Here is a 19,941-nt window from a genome sequence, read left to right on the forward strand (position 1 = left end):
TTGCCCAGGCTTCATATCCTGCTTCAGCTGTGATAGCATGTCCTGCCTGGCAGTCAGCCCGTCCGTGTGTGCCTGTGTGTGTCTGTGTTTGGTGAGCCGCCTGTCCCATTGGCGTTGTCCCTGTCGCTGTTCATTGACTTTGGCAGCAACAAGAGCCAGAACAACGTTCTGCACAGACAGGACACACACACATACGTGCACGTGTACACATACATAGTACACGCACTGTGACTTTGTTTTTAATACACTCCAGTGGCCGTTGCATCGATCGAGCTATGGACAAACAAGGCGCCTGCCCTTGCCGTTGCCGTTGCCGTTGCCGTTGCCGTTGCCGTTGTCTGCCAGCCGCAGTTCATTACTCCTCCAGCCATCTACTGTCCTCTGTGTCTCTCTTTCTCCCTCTCTGCGTCTGCCCCATTTTGTCCATGTGTGCACTGACTTTTCATGCTCATATTTTGCGGCATGTCTTGCCACGCAACGCCTTGTGTTATCCACTTGGCGCACGTCAAGCCCTGACAAAGATTATCAATAACCCAGCCAAAGACACGCTGCAGCAGAAAGGATATTGGCCAACGTTTCGATACTTGTTACGCCGGCTTAATCCAATATTCACATCAATATCAATCGCCAATGCAATCGCCCATCCACATTTTGTTTACGAGTGACACCATTTCTATGGCAGCCTTCGTCATCGATTAAACGTTAAATTGTTATTATCATATTTAGCCGGCGCTGAGTTCCGTTCAATCAGCTGGGGTTGTAGAAAAGAGTCAAAGAAACGAGTGGATACTCTAGGGTGAAAGCTAAATGTGTGAATAATATAAAAATACAAATTTCTATTCCTTTTTATATTAGAAACTTTTTAAGCAGTTCTTTAGTCACAAGTTGCTCAACTTTTCAAGCGCTGCCAACTTAACAAGTGCTCTAGCAACATTTGATGTTGCCAGTAGATGCTTAGCTTATGCTCAAAAGTTACTTAAGCTTTGTTGTAGTCCTATTCTTTGATAGTTATTTAGTTTCAGCTTTATTTTCCTATTTTTGCACTTGAATATATTTATATAAGAATATTCTAAAATGTTCGCAATTGTTTAGCGCAGCTAATTGCACTCGCAACATTTGATGTTGCTAGATCATTAGCATAGGCTCTAAGGGCATATAAGCACTCTTTGAGGTTTTCTAAAATTAAATATTTATGTAAGAGCAAAGCTATTTCCTTAATAGATCTAAAGTTCAATTGAGATTTCTATAAGTTTTTCTATTATTATAATTTTGTTTCATTTCCAACTAAAGAATCATAATAAATGAGTTCTTTGTTAAAGTCCATTAGTCGTATTCAAGCGCAGCCAACTTAACAACAACTGGCGTTGCCAGATCATTTTCATATGCTGTCTAGACCTGCATACTGGCCCATTTTTTAGTCACATTCGCATTCAACTGTTGCCAACTGTTTGACAATTCTGTGCTAGCCCGTTCGCTGCTAGGGTAAGGCAGTTGGAGCAGGCGTCTGTTTTATGTTGGAGGACTTGGGCAACGCATAAACATATTCGTGTGCCGGGATGTTTGGCATTTTGGGCTGCCACAAGCCGCATCATCATAATTTGCTGAAGGCGCTGTGGCAGGAAGTTGCCCGCTGAAAATATGTTAAAACAGAGGGGGCAAGCGGGTGGTGGCGCTGGTGGCAACGACCGTGGGGCAACCTTGTCATATCCTGTTGACGCTTGCCGCTCAGGTGGGTTCTTTGTCTCTGCTGCGCGGCGGAAGTGTGAAATATTTTTAGAGCACTTTTTTCTCCAACTTTTTTCTGTATTTTCTTATTTTTTTTGGCTTCTTCAAATGGAATTTTTGCGCTCGAGCGTATTTTATTGGCATTTTGCAGCAATTTTGTGGCCGTGCGCCATGAAAATGCCACAAATTGCGTTCCACACACATACAGGGAAATTTTCATATTACATTTTCTCGCAACAATTTTCCAGCAACGGCAAAATGTTGTTGTTGTTGTTGTGGAAATTTTCGTAATTGATTTAGCCAAATTGTAAAAATGAATCAAAGCTGCGGCCACTAATTCACGCCTCACATGTCCTGCCAATGCAACAAGGACACCAATTGCCCGTTGCCAATTGCCAATTGCCAATTGGCACTTTTGACAGCCTTTTCATTTTCATTTTGGGCATGTCGCGCACGTTGCATAAATTGGTGGCATGTTGCATAATTATGCATCGCTTGTCAATGCATTTGCATGCGTTTGCAATTTTCTCATTTTCGCATTTTTCCGGCCAAGTTTACACCAGAGACTTGCCCAACGTTCGAAGCATTTCAACAAAATTCAATTACCAATTAGAATTACATTTAAAGCAGGCCAAGAGCTGAATGCGTCGCATCAAACTGTATTTGGCAAAAGCATTTCAAATTCAATAGAGCAGGATAAAAGTAACTTCTGGTCAGAGAACTGTGGCAGTTACTGTTGGACGTAGATAGATACTATATAGTAAATATATAATATATCTTAGAAATATATAATATATAGCCAATATATATTATACAGTAGATATATATCTATAGATTAGAATTAGAGAATTATACTATACTATACTATACACGTATATACTGTAAATTTCTGATCTACATTACCATATAGAAGATATATTACTATATAATAGATATATGCTATATATTTCTGATCTTGTTGTCAAGTCTCTAACACCTTTAGTATTACTTCTCGATTTGCTACATCCCTAGCGGGCCTTTCGGCATAATCTAAACACCTTCGAAGTCCATTGTACCAACGACTATTTCTACCAAATTTCACATCTCTAGCTGCAAAAGCGGCTAAGTAGTTTGCCTTCAGGCAATGTTTTCATGATTCTTACTTTCTCTAACTATAGCTTACAGATATAAGCCAGCTGGCATCTAGTTTAGCTTATTAACTTTGTAGAAACTCTCCAGTCTGCTACTTAATTTTCCCACAATAAAGCTTAAGGTTCTAATTGCTACTAAATACTTGACTCAAAACCAAATACCAGGCTCAATTTAAGGCAATTTCAAAACTGTCTACTAAATTTCCTGTAACTCTATTGCTATTCAGTTATTTTTTTTTTCAAAGTCCATGGTTCTAACTCCCGCTGAATGTTTAAATTTCTGTTATATACCGGCTGCTACAATTTGGCTAATTTTATGAACTTTTTCTTAGCGATGTCTCTCTTCAGCTCCCTAATTTTTATTTTTTGAGTTCGAACTACAACTTGACTAATTATTGCAAAAAGAAAAAAACTTTTATTTGTAAGCAATGTTAGCTGCTTATAGAGTCTGTTCTGTGCAGTTTTGTTACATCTGCAACAGCTTTGATCCAACGCACAATGTTGCATGTTAAAGAGACAGAGGCAAACAAATAATTGCCGCAAATTCCACGCCTGTCAACAGCAAAACACAATTTAACGGCATTTTTATTACAGCTGCCAAAGGTGCATGTCGCGCTTGTGCTGTACCTATACCTGCACAGATATACATGCTATAAATTTGTGCTTGTTCAGCTAATTAAATGAACTAAAAATCTGAAATAAAAAGTGATGCCAGCTACAATTGCTGTGTGAGTGTGTGTGCGAGTGTTGCAAGTGTGAGCTGTCTGCCACAGGCACACGCATGCACACCCCTTTGTCTGTGGGGGCTTGGGTTGTTGATGCTCGAATATTTGGGTCAATTATGCGATTTGTCGCGCCGCAGACACAACACGAGGCACATCCAAGCCAATCCATCAGCTGCCCCCACCTCAATGTGTCACTGGCATTGAATTGCCTGCCAGCCTGCCAGTGTGGGTTGGTGCCTGGGCGTGGCCAGGTGGGCGTGCTGGTATTGCTGTCTTTGGCAGCCGCACAGCGGTTTGCCTTTTGCGTAATTATTTGTCAAATTCACACGGCGCTTTGGTCACTAACGAGCAACAGGCAAAGCTGCTTCTTGCCAGCCAATCAACACCCCCTCCCCCCACACAGTCTCGCCCCCAATCAATCAGATGTTAAGCTCATTATGAGACATATTCATATTGTGCCTTACACTTCCGCTCGCCCAGCGGAAGTTGTTATCAGTATCAGAAAATACAGTTAGTAATCAGCAACAAAATATCAGTTAAGATTTCAGCTTATCAAGGTTCTTTTCTTTTCTTTTTGACGGCACCCAAAAGTATGCAACAAAGAGTCGAGCTATATCTAAAATAGTAAAATACATTTCAATCGCGATCAGTCGTTCGACCTGTAAAGACGTGAATTCGAACAGCCTTCGCTTAAGCTCTACTGCTGCAGAGTTCTAAAAATAGAACTTTGCGGTGCATTCTTCAACGCAACAGCAACAAAAACCGCACACGCAGCGTTTTCTTATCGCTTGCTTCCGCGTAACTCAATTGCTTTAATTGCAATTTACGAAATTTCGTCGCTTGGCGCGAGTGCGCCTGCACTCAAAAGCACAATCCGCGATGACATCTAATGTCAATAACCTCGCTACAGCTGTAAAGGTAAATGCAGAAATGCAAGCCCAGCTTAACGTTGTGATGGCAAATAGGCAAGCCTCCATCATGCCAATAAACTCAAAAATAGATATCGCCTCCGTGCAAGGCATCACTAACAACAAAAACACGAAACGTAAACAGCCAAATTCACCAAAAACCATCAAGAAAAGGCTCATCTTCGACGAACCAAGCACCAGCAATGCAGCATTAATATCAGAAAATCGATTTTCACTGCTCGTAGAAGAAGATGAAGACTACAGCGAATCACCTGTAGCTCCAGAAGCCCCAGTATTGACCGACCAGCAAACTACACCGAAACCTCGTCCGCCCCCCATATGGTGTCCAAACATCAAGTCTGTGGCCCTACTTCAACAGATAATAGATAAAGTAATTGATGCTAAATCATACGTAATTAAGCCAAAGAAGAATAACATAGGTGTATTAACCCAATGCAGTGAGGACTATCGCAGAGTTATAGACCACTTTACTAAGCTGGAATTGGAGTTCCACTGCTACCAGCTTAAGGAGGACAAACCATATAGAGTCGTGTTCAAAGGGCTTCACTCCAGCACTGATACAACACTAATTAAAAAGGAATTGGAAACCAAAGGCCACACAATTACAAATGTGCACAACCCACTGAGCCGTATGGACAAAACACCGCTAAATATATTTTTTGTTGACGTGGCTCAGGCCCCCAACAACAAAGAAATTTTGGACATTCGAGTTGTCTGCAGGCAACGCTGCACAGTGGAACTGCCAAGAAGATACAACGACCTGACACAATGCCATCGCTGTCAAGAATTTGGACACACACAACGCTACTGCCACAAAGCTCCCAGATGTGTGCGTTGCGCCGGGAAACACGCATCCAAAGACTGCACCCGCGAAAAGGACCAGGCACCAACTTGTGTGCACTGTGAGTTACAGCACCCAGCCAACTATAAGGGCTGCCAAGTATACAAGCGGTTGCGCAAATTGCAATCCCCAGCACAAAAAAGGAGTCCCACACAAACACCGTCTACGGGTCCGAGTACTGCTTCCGAAATTACAAGGCCCCGGAGCATTACCCAAGCCACGAGCTTTGCAACGCCTATTAGTGGTGTTTCTTACGCACAGGCCGCTAGAGGTGGACCGTCAAATAAGAATACCACAAGTGACACTTTGTTCACTGAAATGCTTCAGCAACAACAACGTCAGTTTGACGCAATTAATGCCGAGCTCAAAGCGATGCGAGAAGTACAATCCCAACAAGCAACCATGCTAAACAGTTTAATGGCCATCATAACCAAGCTTGCCTACAAATAATGGCTTTACGTGTGGGTATCTGGAACGCCAATGGCCTGAGAAACAAGACTCAGGAACTGGCTGCGTTTCTCTCACAAGAAAACATAGATATAATGTTAATAACAGAAACTCATGAGTGCCCCACTACACAAATTTTCGGATACGAACACTATCAGGCTCATGGTGAAGGAGCAAACTGCTTTGGTGGATCCTCAATCCTCATACGAGCAACAATACCGCATACACCTTTACTGCCAATTTGCAACGCAACAATGCAGGTCTCAGCCATCACCCTGCCTACGTCTATTGGAGCGATCGAAGTTGCGTCAATTTATCTTCCGCCAAACACTGGTCTGTGTGATCATCACATGGAACAGGTTCTAGGCCAAAGGTTGAATAAGACCCTCATCGGCGGCGACTGGAATGGATGGCACCCATTTTGGGGAAGCAATAGTGCGAATCGTCGCGGAGAAGTCATATTTGAGGCGATTCAAAACTTACAATTCAGCATATTGGCGACTGGAGCCCCCACCCGTTACCCAATTAATGGACACAGGCCCTCGGCAATCGACTTCGCTGTCTACAAAGGCATCTGTGACCGGCAATTGACCATTGAAGAATCATTGGACCTATCCTCTGACCACCTGCCACTAATAGTCACAATCCACGCGCAGCCACAGCCCTTGCCCATTAGGAAACAACTACTGCCAGCAGGATCAGATTTAGGAGTCTTTAGGCGCGAGCTCCATTACTCTTTGCACATAGAAATGGAACTTAACACTCCTGAAGACGTGGACTACGCAGCAAACAAACTGCAGGAAGAAATAGTCAAAGCTGCGCACCAAGCCGCCCCACCATCTTGCCAAACAAGACAACAGTCTCCGTACAACATCCCCCTCACCTTGGAGGCCCAACACCTACTAATACACAAAAGATGGGCCAGGAGACGCTGGTTAAGATTACGCACGCCTGATGCCAAATCCATGTACAACGAAGCCACGAGGCATCTTAAAGCTGCTCTCGCCCTGCTTCAAAAGAGGTGTATCAGCGATGCGCTGGTACGAGCTGAATCGCCCACTGACGCAGAGTTTCAATTATGGAAATTTACAAGAAAGCTCAAACGGCAGCCAATACGACGTCATCCCATTCGGAGCATTTCTGGTTCCTGGCACATTGGAGACGAAGCTCAAGCTGAGGCTTTTGCAAACCACCTTCAAGACCAATTCACGCCGGTGATTACCGCAGAGGCCTCAGAAATCGAAGCAACAGAAGACATCGTTCTCTCGCCCCTCCCAGCTGAAGACCAGATAACTGGATGTACAAAAGAAGAGGTTCTTGAACACATCAGAAGAGTGAAGGCAAAAAAATCCCCTGGATATGATCTAATAAACGGCAGAGTCCTTAGAGCACTGCCTGACTCCACCATAGACTACATAACTATGGTGTACAACGCCATGCTCCGCATCCGGCACTTTCCAGCCTGCTGGAAGCGCGCCGTGATTGTGATGATTCCTAAGCCTGGCAAACCCGTGGGAGAAATTGAGTCGTACAGACCAATTAGCCTGTTGCCAGTACTCTCCAAAATATTCGAAAGAATATTTCTGGAACGAGTACTGACACATCTGGGACGCCAGGAGGCCATTCCAAACCATCAGTTTGGCTTCAGGAGACAGCATGGAACACCGGAACAGGTTCACAGAGTTGTGCACCATATCCTTGGAGCCTTTGAAGAAAAGATGTACTGCTCTGCCGTCTTTTTAGACATCAAACAGGCGTTTGATCGAGTTTGGCACCTGGGACTGCTGCAGAAAGTGAGGACCACCCTTCCAGCCCCATTTTTCGCGTTGCTATCCTCATACCTTATTGGAAGAACCTTCCAAGTGTCAAGGGGGCAAACAGTATCCTTGACTAGACCAATTATGGCTGGAGTACCACAGGGTAGTGTTCTAGGCCCAACACTTTATACTTTATTCACAGGAGATATGCCAACTCCCGAGCCAAATATAGGAAGTACAGATGCAGTACTCATAGCGACCTATGCAGATGACACCGCCATCTTATCACGTCACGTATCTGCGCAAGAAGCTTCAGACTCACTACAAAAATATCTGGACTCTTTCGGACGCTGGGCAAAACGGTGGTGTATCACCATTAATGCACAAAAGTCTGTACATACTACCTTCGCCACTAGAAGAGGAGATTGCCCAAGCGTTGCATTGGGGCCCACTATTCCCAAAGCCTCAAAAGTAAAGTACCTTGGTATCACTCTTGACAGAAGGCTGACTTTTAAAGCGCACATAAGTCAAGTAACCTCAAAATGCAAAAGCAAGCTAAAAACCCTCGACTGGATGCTGAGAGCTTCAAGCAAGTTGTCTTACAGCAGCAAGGCCGCCATCTACAAGGCAATAGTTGTCCCAACCTTCGTATATGGTATCTCTCTATGGGGCTCCTCGGCGAAGACTACAAGGAACAAAATTCAGACCCTGCAGAATAAAGCACTACGCAGATGGACTGGAGCCAGCTGGTTTGTAAGAAACTCAGTCTTACATAGGGATTTAGCAATTCCCACAGTTGCTGAACTCATTGGGCGACACAGTTCAAGATACGCGGACAGACTTGCAGCGCATCCTAACCATCTCGCAAGCAACCTGGCTATAAACAACAATAGGCGAAGACTGAAGAGATTGCATCCTCTAGACAATATTAGAACTAATTAAGATAGTAGCTACAAGTGCAGAATAATTGGCATATCTGCCCTCCCATTAGTTAAGGTTTAGAGCTAAATGCGCTATAGAGTCTAAGACAATAAGCTGCAACAAAATAAAGAAATAAAAACGAAAAAAAAAAAAAAAAAAAAAAAAAAAAAAAAAAAAAAAAATACATTTATTTCCCTTTATTTACAAAATTTTATATATTTTTTATTTGTTTCTTTTAGATTTGTAACAGTAAATTATGTGTTAATATAAATAAATTGTGGTAAAAAAAGAAGCACATGTTGGCAAAAGTTTTTGCATTTCCTTAACGATTTGTCATATAAACATATATAAATATATATATATATATATATATATATATAAGTGAACATTAATTGCAAAATGAAATAAATTACATAAAAATGCGTACGAAAAGCATTGCACATAACAATTGAATTATTAATATTATTATTTTTATTGTTTATTGCACACATTTGGAAGCACATGTGTGTAGATTATTAATAATTATGTTTAAATTTAATAAAGAAATTTATCAAGTTTTGCTCGTGTGAAAAGGGGCCAAAGTTGCTGTTGCCGTTGCCCTCGTTGTTAATTTTTTTTTTATTTTTACTGTGCTTATTTATAGGCATGTGCAACAAAAATTTGTTCGTTTTGATAAGCGAGTTGTCTAGAAGCCGTTATCTCTGTGCAAATCATCAAATCATCTAGATTTATTAGCAATTAATTATAGCTTTTTTTATGTATTCGAATTTCCAGAGAAATTCTAAACGAATTTGTCATACAAATTTGTTGCTGAACTTTGTTATGTTTAGGCACATGTGTCTATACACATGTTGTTTATGTTTGTCAACTATGGCCCCCCACACACACGCACAAATAGACAACTAGAACAACACCAACAAAACTGAATACTTTGCTCTTGTGCGTGACAATCAATGGTTCGCCTCCTACTCATTCGCTTGCATGCACACACACACATACATTCATGTACTTATATTTGTATGTATTTGTTATTGTTACTGTTACTAAAGCGAATAATTTTTTTTTGTTTTTTTTTTTTTTTTTTGCAAGCTTTTTTCGCTCTCTTTCACTCGGTTGCCCTCTGCTCGCTGTACTTTCTGTATTTTTCTCTTCTTTTTGTTACGCCTCCCCCTCGCACCCATTTAGAGAAGTATGCACTTCCGATTGTTTGGTTTGCCTATCGGTGGGCATAGGACGGAGCGTATGGCCTCATCGAATACCGTTTTCAGACCCTTTTGTGTTAGAGCAGAGCACTCTAAATATTTAACCGCTGAAATTTCCTTGGCCATGGCTAAGCCCTGCGGATAGGTAATGGGCGTCAGCTTCTTATCCTTCAGTTTCTCAATTGTCTGTTTATCGTCGCGCAGATCGAGCTTCGTGCCGACGAGAATAATCGGCACATTGTTGCAATGATGACGCACCTCGGGAAACCATTTGGCGCGTACGTTCTCAAAGGAGGCGGGGTTCACCAGCGAGAAGCAAATGAGAAATACGTCCGTCTGTGGATAGGACAAAGGTCGCAGTCTATCGTAATCTTCCTGCCCGGCCGTATCCCATAGACCGAGATTAATCGGTTTGGCATCGACCATCACATTCGCAGAATAGTTATCGAATACTGTTGGTATATATTCGCCGGGGAAGGCGTTCGTTGTATAGCTGATCAGCAGGCAGGTCTTGCCCACGGCGCCGTCGCCAACAACAACACATTTGATTGCTTGCATGACGTCGTCTCAGTTGGTGTTGTTGCTGTTGCTTTAGTTTCTTTATGTATCTTTGCACTCACACAGTAGTGCGAGGGAGGCAGCGAATTCAACAAGTTTTGGCGATTATACAACTCGCGTATCTACTTTTTGCTCACGTACTAACACAGATACACACATGAACACATAGATGAACACACGTTGCTATATGTACATTTGCTTGTGCAGTTAACTTATGCGATTATTCTTTTACTGTAGTTCTACTCTTTTTATTGAAGTTCACTTGTTGGCAAAATTAAATTGTTGCCCGCATGGAGAAATTTCGCACTAGCAGCCTAATAAAAACACACCCAAACGCTGTGAAATCTTCGCAGTTACTGAGCGACCTAAACGATCCAGTGGTGAGCGTCAGAGAGCGTAAAACAGAAAATAAATTGTGTTGCTATCGTTGTTATTGTTGGCTCTGGCTTAACAGCTGCACTCACATCGCTTAAATACACTAGCTGTCTCTGTTGCGCGCATTTGTGTTTACCTGCTTGGGCAAAGTATGCCGCGCACGCTCCCACACACAAAGCAGCAACAGCAAAACACACAACAGTGGCGTCGCACACAGTGTGTCAAGTGCTCAAGCATTGCGTGTGACTCATCAGTTATTGGTGGTGACGTTTCAAAGAGAGCAGTGAGCAGAGAGCAGAGAGCAGAGAGCAGAGAGCAGAGAGCAATTTAGAGAGAGAGAACGAGCGAGCGCGTTAGTCGCTCTCCACGTTCACTTGACCTTGCTTTGGTCTTATTTGACGTGAATTTTCTTCTAAATTTGTGCCTTCGCTTTCCATGAGTTTTTCTTTGGCTCATTGTTGTTGTTGTTATTGCTACTGCTGCTGTTATTGTCGCTGACTGTTTTAATGGACCGCAAAAATGCATGCGTTTGCAAAATATATCGACACAATCGACACCGCAACCAAAAACCTAAATCGAACAAACCCAACAACAAACCAAACCCAAAACCAAAACCGAAATCCGCATTCGCATCCGCGATAGCCAAAAATGCAAAACGCAAAGCGCTTGTTCGTGCATGTTTCCGCAGCAGTGACCACGCCCCCATCTCCCGCCCATCCGCCAACCGAGCGAAAATTGTTAAAGCAGCGCATTTTCATTTTCATTTCCAATTTGAACTTCAACGAATCGTGAAATATTTTCACAATTTTTCAAGTTAATTTCTTTAATTGGATAATTAAATGGGCTCCACAAATTACTTGTTTATAAATTAAATTTACATAAATACTTTAAGTGAATAATGAAATAATTATTAAATAAATAAAACTATAAATACAATTATTAAAGGGCAAAATGGAAATGTTGTGGGTTATCGATAAGGTGATTATTGTTTTTATACTTATAAAAAGGTTATATAAAACCAGAATTGAGTCATGAATAAATATACATATAAGCAAATATATACGTAGATGTACGTATATGGGCATTGCATAATATTAATTCGATTTTATACTTTAACTGAGATATCAGTTTTATAATACTTTTAATATACGTATGTATGTATGTATGTAGGTATAATCATCTTTTGCAACTGTAAAAATTGAAGTCGAGTGAAATATATGTGACAATTATTTGATTACTGTCGCAGTTGTCCGCCTCCATAATTGGCAAAGTGATATATATACATATATGCATATATTTTACCGTAAATATGAGTGCATAACACGCCACGCCCACAATTTGCCACAGCAGTTGGCACCATTAACGAACAGTGGGAGTTATTCATAATTGTTGTTGCAAGCCAAAGAGCAAGAGAGGAAGAGAAATGCAAAACAAACGCCATTTTTATGGCCACACACACACACACATACATAATGAATGAATGCGCAGCTAAAGAACCGCAATGTGAACCGTTGCCTTCACTGTCGCTGCAGAGCCCATGCGAAAAACAAATATAAGCCGCATGACTGCAGACCAACAATAAATTTAACACTTTAACTGTGATGTATGCGTGTGTATATGCGTATGTATGTATGAACAACTGAATGAAATGAAATGAAATCCGAGCTAACGGTAATGCGAGCATGAGCATGAGCATTCGCATTCACATGTGTTCCCAAATATGTAATCTCCTTAAATGCAGCCTATATTAAATTGTTAACGCTTACCTATAATGTTTCACTGCACTGTAATGTATGCCAGTATAGGCTCTGAATGACTTGAAGTTGGCTGCGAGTAATTATTATCCACTTAAATTCAAGCCATAACAAGATACATACGTATGTATGTTGTATTGAAAGGTATGCCTATATTGTTTGACTCCACTGTAAATTATGCGAGCATAAATGTCTAAAAAAATCTTTTCAGTTCTCTCTTGCAATATTCAAGGTGAATTGAAATTTATTTAACACTCATTCAATGCAGTTGCTCAATTCCGTTTGCAAATTAAATTTTGTTTAATGAGTAGCGCAATAAAACGCATTTACTGTCAAGTGATAAAGTGTCATTTCACTCGGCTTGCTGGCACTTTTATTATTTCTGTAAATACATACTATATATATATATTTCATTTATATGCCACATGTGTGTGTGCTGGCCACGCCTCCTCTTTCCGCCGCCGCCCACTGTTGACATGCAGCAATTATTAACTTTTATGCGGCTGCTGCCATGGCGCCGTGTGTTTGTTATTAATTTCTTGTTATTTATGCAAATAGTTGGCACTTAATACATATATTTTTTCTCTCTTTCTGTGCAAATTGCTTTGCGCATTACAATAAATTAACAGCATAAGCGAACAACAACATCGACAAAAGCAACAACAACAAACGAGGACAATCTCTGACACGTTTCCTGCTTATCGACAACGTCGCAGCATTTTTATTTTTTATTTTTAAAAAAATTTGTTGCATACGCCGAGGCGCTGGCCATAAACTCAACTGAGTTATCGCCCGCAGACGTGCAAGACAGCTCTGAATGTTGACCATATGCACACATATATAAGCACTCCAGATATTCTATATAGATATATATGTATGTATGTATGTGTGTGTGTGTAGAGAGTTGTTAGGCGGGCTGCATAGTTTGGCCCGCATTTGTTTGGTTTGCTTTGGGGTCACGTTTTCTGTCTGCGCTGCTTATGAATAAAGTTGTTGAAGTCGGCCTGTCAATACACGCCCACACACTCCCACACACACTCCCACACACACTCCCACACACACTCCCACACACACTCTCACTCACACTCACATCTTCATCATCAGTTTTGTGGCAGCCTCCCTTCAATTGGGGTTATTTGTCGCTCTATTCTAGCACGAGTCATGCTTTGTTGACTTTTTGGCTTTGAATGGTTCCAGCATCTATTCAATTCTATGTCGTCTATTAGAGGGGGGGCTGTAGGTGGTATAAAAAGGCAGCCCTCAAGCAATTTGAAATGAAAAGTTAAACATACATGTGGTAAAAAAATGAGGAGAGCAGACAAAAAAATGATATCTGCCGCCCATATTTGTGGGCAGTAAATAGCAGCAGGACGAAATGTGTCCTTTGACATTTGATCGCACGATAATCCAGCACAGAGACAAGAGAGCTAGCTGCCCCACTGTTTGGCTGGTTGGCTATTCAACAGCTATTTTTCCATTTAATGGCCTGTTGCATTATTTAGCACAACGCCAAAGTCAATAAAAACAAAAAGTTGCTTTAAAATAAGCTACTTTAAGGTACAGTCCCGTCCCTTACGCCTTTAAGCCATAGACAATGCGGCGCATTAAGCATCCTTGCCCAGGATATTGCCAGCCGTCGGTAATTGCACTGCTCCACGTCAAACAGCATTTAATACGTTCTATTCTTATGGAGCTAAGTACTTTTCCCTGTTCAGGCTAAGCTATTCATTAATAAATATCCTTAACAATTTATTTTTGCGATTTATTGTAAATAAATAAATAAAATATAAAAGCAATAAAAATAAAAAAATATTTTTAATGTTAAACATATTTTTTTATACTTTTAGATACAATTATTATTGTTTTATTTTTATTTTTATTTTTAATTTATTTGCTTACAAATTATTTTTTTTTACAATTAAAATATTTTTTTTATAATTTTCATAATTAATTATAATATTATATGTTATTATTATTTGATTCTTAAATACAATTAATGCATTTTTTGTGTGAATAAATATTTTTTTATTTGTTTATCAAATATTTTTATTTTTTAGCATTTTTTTTATATTTTTACAGATTATTTTTATAAGCAAATCAATTAATTTGTATTATTGACAGCGCATACAACAGTCGCATATGCCCCACTCTCTGCTCACACTCAACTACAAAGCACATGTGCGAGTTGAGCTGTTGAATTGGCGTTTTTCAAGTTTAGCCGCGACGACTTTTTACTTTACGCTCGGCATCTTAATTTACTTTAGCAGTCAGGCAGCTGGAAAAAGAAGTGCACAGCCAGCCTAAGCAGCGAAACGGAGCGAGAGTGAGCCAGAGGGAGAGAGGTAGAGACAGAGAGTTTGAAGTTGTGGGAGCAAAGAATTACGGCAATTTCCTGAACAATTTCTTGTGGCTGAACTTGCCTGGCTGCCGGGTTAACAGACGAGATGTTAACACACACACACGCAACACACACGCAACACACATTTAGTTTTTTTTTGAGTGCAGCGCTCAGCAGTGCAGTTAATTATAATTAAGACGAGTTAACTAAGCACTTGCCTGCCACTTGCAAGGGGCGTGGCAGTTGTTGTTGTTGCTGTTGTTCTTGGCTTTATGTTTATGCAATTTAAATTTGTCAGCTGTTGCTGTTGTTGACTTTAATTAAAGCAGCGCGTTCATTAAAAAAGCCAGAGAGCGCGAGGGAGAGAACGGGCGGGAGGTGTCAGAAAAGTAGGCCAAAAAAGTGTTGCATATTCAACGGTTATTCAATACGGCTTTGGATTTGGCTTGTGGCATGTGGCATGTGGCTGCAACAATGAAGCAAGCAAGCTGCGAGCTGCGAGCTGTTATGCAAAAACAAAAACACAAAAAAAAAAGGCCGCAAGCGGCGACAATCCTTCATTTGCCAGGACAATGCAGGATAACAAACGCGCTGCAAGAGAATAGAAAGGCAGACAGACTGACTGTGACGCGGCAAGGCATGCCATTATAATAAATAAAGCGCCTTTCACTCATAACTGGCGCACAATGCTGGCTATAGATGTATCTGTCAAAGCAGCTGCAGCTGTAGCTGTGGCTGTCTCTTGTTTTTAATATAGTTGATGGCATCGAAGTCTTTAATCGGCTGCGACTTGAGGTGCGAGTGTGTGCAATTAAAGGCAACTGCTGCGCCCATAAATATGCAATAAATATAGACACACACACGCATAGCTTGCCCTCGGCTATTGCATAAAAATCACATTAACAATTTGCTGCTACAAGAGTATTTTATTTTTATTGCTGCTTGTTGTTATTTTTATTTCATGCAGACGCCTTTTGTGTGCGCTATGCAAAAGCACTCACACACCCACACACGCACACGCACACACATGTGTACATTTTGTACACATGTTGCCAGCAGGAGAAGCAGCAGCAGCAGCAGCAGCAACTTGGATCAGCATTGAAAAGCGCAATAAAAACGCTTAATTTTTCACTTTTACACGCCTTCATTGTTGTTGCTGCTGCTGCTGCTGCTGTTGCTGCTGAGTGTGCTGTCGCTTGTATGTAAGCCATTTAAAAGTTATTTAATTTAATAACACGCACAAAACATGTTTCAAGTAAAAGCAAACGAACATAAATATGAGACGCACACTCATACGAGACACACACACGCACACACAGACACTTTTAGCACTTGGCCATGGCGACTAAAACTCCCGCAAGTGAATAGCTGTAAAAAGGCAGTCAGGCGTTGGGCCAGGATGATAGGTGTTAAAGCGGGTGTCCAATGGTGTCGGCCGCTTCTTGCCTGGCATGCACTCTCTTATATTGGCAGGGCATAAGTTGTTTTTGCAGTTGAATGCTTTTGCAAACTATAATTTATGAACGTTTAGCAACAACAAAACTTCGTTAACAAGTTTAACATAAATGAGTATGGCAATGATATCGTTGAAACAAAGATTCATGTAAAATGTGTTAAATATTGTATAAATTTATGTTATTTGTATAAAATACCAACTCATAAATGCTTGTAGTGCAGTTTAGCTAACTAGGAAAAGAAAAGCTTTATTTCTTGTGTTTATGCGTGCTGCCACGCCTTCTTCTTTCTGTCTCATAAAACAATCTCTTTACTATCTTCCCTTGCATTGCTTAAAAATAAGGCTTAGATCTCTTAGATCTCTCGTCTATCAGTCAAGTCTAGAGCCTTTGGCTTACTCTCTTTATTTGCCTGATTTGCTTGCTTCATTCCCAACTATTCATTTAATTCCTTGGCAATATTATTGCAGACTAGCTTCATTCCTTTAGTCTAGAGTCATTCCCTTGATCTAGATTCATTTATTCATTCATTTGAACGTCTCAATTCAGTTGATTTTTTGCTTACATCATTTTCAATGGTTTTTGGTTTTGAAAAATCGTAAATTTGACTTTCAATTAAAATGGAATTTTTGCATTTGGGCATTTTTGCATTTTAATTGCATGCCAATAAGATTAAATTGGCAAAAAAAAAATAAAAAAATAAAAACACAAACAGTGGATGAATGAAATATAAATACTCAGATGGCAAACGATATGCCATGCAACGCATATAGGGAAGCCCATTGATATTTAAGCCGTGGCAAACAATGGCAACAGCAACCACACTGAGCGAAAAAATAAGTGCGATTGTCAACGTTTTCGCTGCTCTTATTTGTTTGCAGATTTAAAGAAAAAAACTGCGGCAGACGTTAAAAAGTGAAAAATCGGCGCGGGAAAAGCAACAAACAAAAAACAGACGCATAACAGCGGCGGCAAATCCCTTTTTGCCCACGACCCAAGGCCAAATGCAATAAGCTGCAGCCACACACAACAACAACAGCAGCAGCAGCAGCAGCAGCAAAAACCATAAACAAAGCGCAGTCTAAGCCATCAAACAGCCCTCGCAAACAGAGCAGAGATTGTTGTTTTTTTCGCCAACAGCCGCCAGAATTGCTTTCTTGTACTTTGGACACACGTGCGCTGCGGCTGCGCCGTTGCCGTTGCCGTTGCCGCTGCCGTTGTCGTGCCCCCTGCCCGCGTCCTTGCCACCGTCAGTTGCCGCGCCTTTGGCAACGGCATCGACAATGAAGCTGTCAAAACTGTCCAACCAGACGAACTCGCAGGATCCGCAGGCGGTTAACTCGCGCATCTTTGTGGGCAATCTGAATACATTTCAGTGCTCCAAAACGGATGTGGAGCGCATGTTTCAGATCTATGGCCGCTTGGCAGGTGAGTCAGCCAACACCAACACCAACAGCACTCCATACGCCAGCTATACACCTGTCTCTCTATCTCCGCCTGCAGGTATCTCGATGCACAAGGGCTACGCCTTTGTGCAGTTCACCAATCCCTTCGATGCGCGCAACGCCTGTCACGGCGAGGACGGCAAGACGGTGCTCAGTCAGACCTTAGGTGAGTCACTTTTCTTTTTACAAAAAAAAAATAAAATAAAAAATAAACATATTTATTTATGAATGCAAATGCATTTGAATTTGTCTTTGAGATTTAATCTGAGCTGGAAATTTTTCTAGACTTCAAACTGCCTTTAACTGATTTCTATCTGAGCTAGCGTTGATAACCTGAGCGCAGAGTTAGAAGCTGTGACAGAACCCATAAAGCATAGAATCAGAGCTACATGCTGAGACGATGTGTCTGCCCGACAGGTGATCCATCCGTCTTTCCGTCTTTCCAGCTACCCGTCAGTCTGTCTAAGCGATCTCGTAAGCCTGAAGAGCTAAAGCTTATGCAGCTAATCATTAGTTATTTTCAATGATAATTCATGCCTAATTATCGATAAGAATCGATCATTTTCTTTCGTTTTTTAGCCTAATTTAAATACCATAAAAGATAGAGATACAGTTTTCTCTGTGGTTTCCTAACATAATGAATAGAGCATATCTTGCCCACTTACTACTAGTTACTACTGCTACTAGTTTTCTCATGGTTCCGTTTAGTTTCTAGTCGAGAACTCCCGACTACAGTACTCCTACTTGCTCTTGGCTTAAAATCAAGCTTGAGTCTAAATTTAAATTCGAATATGCAAAGTTTTGCAATTTTTCAAGTTATTATTCAAATCAAAACTTGAGTTTAGAAAGTGCTCTTAGACTTAAAGCTGTCATAGCTATTATTAATATTATTATTTTTATAGTTTAATTTTTAGTTTTAATTTTGCATTTCATTTAAAAAGTCTTTAGATTTTGTTATCAGATGAAATTAGAAACTTTTCTTTTAATTTCTATTCCAAGAGTCTTGACTCTGTAGCTCAAACTCGATCGATATTCCGTTGACTACAATATTTTCCTGGCAACTTCATATTAAGATTCCCTTTAAGCTCCACTATGTGTTACATAATCAGAAGGAACCTTTGCACACACAAAAGGCACTTGAAATATTCTATCTTTTATATCGCTCAGCTGAGGTTGGCCAGTAAATCGCTGGCTTGGGGTCTGTGTCGGGGCGTTTTGTTTTGCATAGACATGGCAGACCTTAACCCTCGCATAGTTGCATGTCCGATGCGGTTGGCCCGTCGGGTTAATGGCCCCACGGCTGCCGGAAGCGCAGCACTAAAATCGAACAAGAGCGCGCGAAAAAAGAAAGAGACCGGAGCAATAGAGCAATAGGAGCTAGCAGCTCTAGCCTCAGAGCTGGCATGTGTAGCAGCCATATCTTAGGCTGTCTGCGTATTTTGTGCAACGGAAGTCGCTGCAGGCCGCAGCTTAAAGTGCGGCCAAACATAAATTCTCTTGCGATACTTTTAATGAAATTTCAATGTTGAGAGTGCCAGAGGTGTGTGAGTGTGTGTGTAGGTGTCTGTCTACCTGACAGCCTGACAGACTGACTGACTGGCTGACAACTGACTGTTTGTCGATTTAATTTAAACGCTTAATGAAATTTCAAGCCGCGTCACTTGCAGCTGCAGTGCAACAGGGCAAACTGAGAGAGGCAGACGGCGTTGGGAGCAGAGCAGAGAGTAGTGAATCCTTGGCATTCTTTCATGCGTGTCTCGTGTGAAGAAAACAGCTTAATGCACTTAGCGCGCAATGTCAGTCGACGGCGCTGACAACGCTGCGTATGCGGATGCTGTCATATTCATACGCCCCGTCGGCGAGCAATGAAAAACTTTTACAGCGCGCACACATAAAAAGCATTTGCTTGCGCTTATGCAAATGCTGCAGCAATGCTAATTTCCGCTGATTAGAGCCGGCTTTAAAATGCTAAATAAAAATAATACAAATAATAGCAAAAGCACAGTGTAATATCTCACTGTGCTACGCGCCATTGACTTTTGTGCAATGCGGCGTGGGGCTCGGGGCTGGCCAGTGGCTGACTTGCGCTAAACCGATTTGTAGCACTGTGGCCATGCCTTTTTCAAATCCTTCTTATGCTTTTATCCTTAATCTTAATTATTGCCTGCCAGCAGTGCCAGCCGAGCAGACAAGCTGAAGAAATGCTTGAGCAAAGGCAACAAAAAAGGGAGCAGCAGAAGCAAAAAAATATGTAAAGCAGCCACAGCCCCAACGTCCAGTAATTTGTAGTTATAGCAACTGGCTCACAGCACGCCCACCGCCCACCGCCCACCGCCCACT

The 19,941-nt window shown here is 41.3% G+C and overlaps 2 protein-coding genes across 3 annotated transcripts in view; one reads left to right on the top strand and one right to left on the bottom strand.

Annotated features, from left to right (window-relative positions):
- The window catches only part of LOC111593223 (bromodomain-containing protein DDB_G0280777), a 38,296-nt gene that overhangs the window by 9,599 nt on the left and 8,756 nt on the right, over positions 1-19,941 (top strand). Inside the window, exons 2-3 of one of the 2 annotated variants that reach the window (XM_030225258.1) lie at positions 17,038-17,584; positions 17,660-17,767. In XM_030225258.1, the coding sequence (XP_030081118.1) occupies positions 17,440-17,584; positions 17,660-17,767 (253 nt within the window). In that variant the 5' untranslated portion in view covers positions 17,038-17,439. Of the gene's footprint in view, positions 1-17,026; positions 17,585-17,659; positions 17,768-19,941 lie in introns of those variants that run through there. The other variant, XM_030225259.1, reaches the window with a different exon arrangement.
- LOC111602902 (ras-related protein Rac2) lies at positions 9,542-10,570 on the bottom strand. Its single transcript, XM_023320240.2, has one exon. The coding sequence runs from the start codon at positions 10,233-10,235 to the stop codon at positions 9,657-9,659; it is 579 nt and encodes a 192-aa protein (XP_023176008.1). The 5' UTR covers positions 10,236-10,570; the 3' UTR covers positions 9,542-9,656.

Source organism: Drosophila hydei, unplaced genomic scaffold (assembly GCF_003285905.1).
Source record: "Drosophila hydei strain 15085-1641.00,03,60 unplaced genomic scaffold, DhydRS2 tig00008128-arrow-arrow-pilon, whole genome shotgun sequence".
Classification (NCBI taxonomy): Eukaryota; Metazoa; Arthropoda; class Insecta; order Diptera; family Drosophilidae; genus Drosophila; species Drosophila hydei.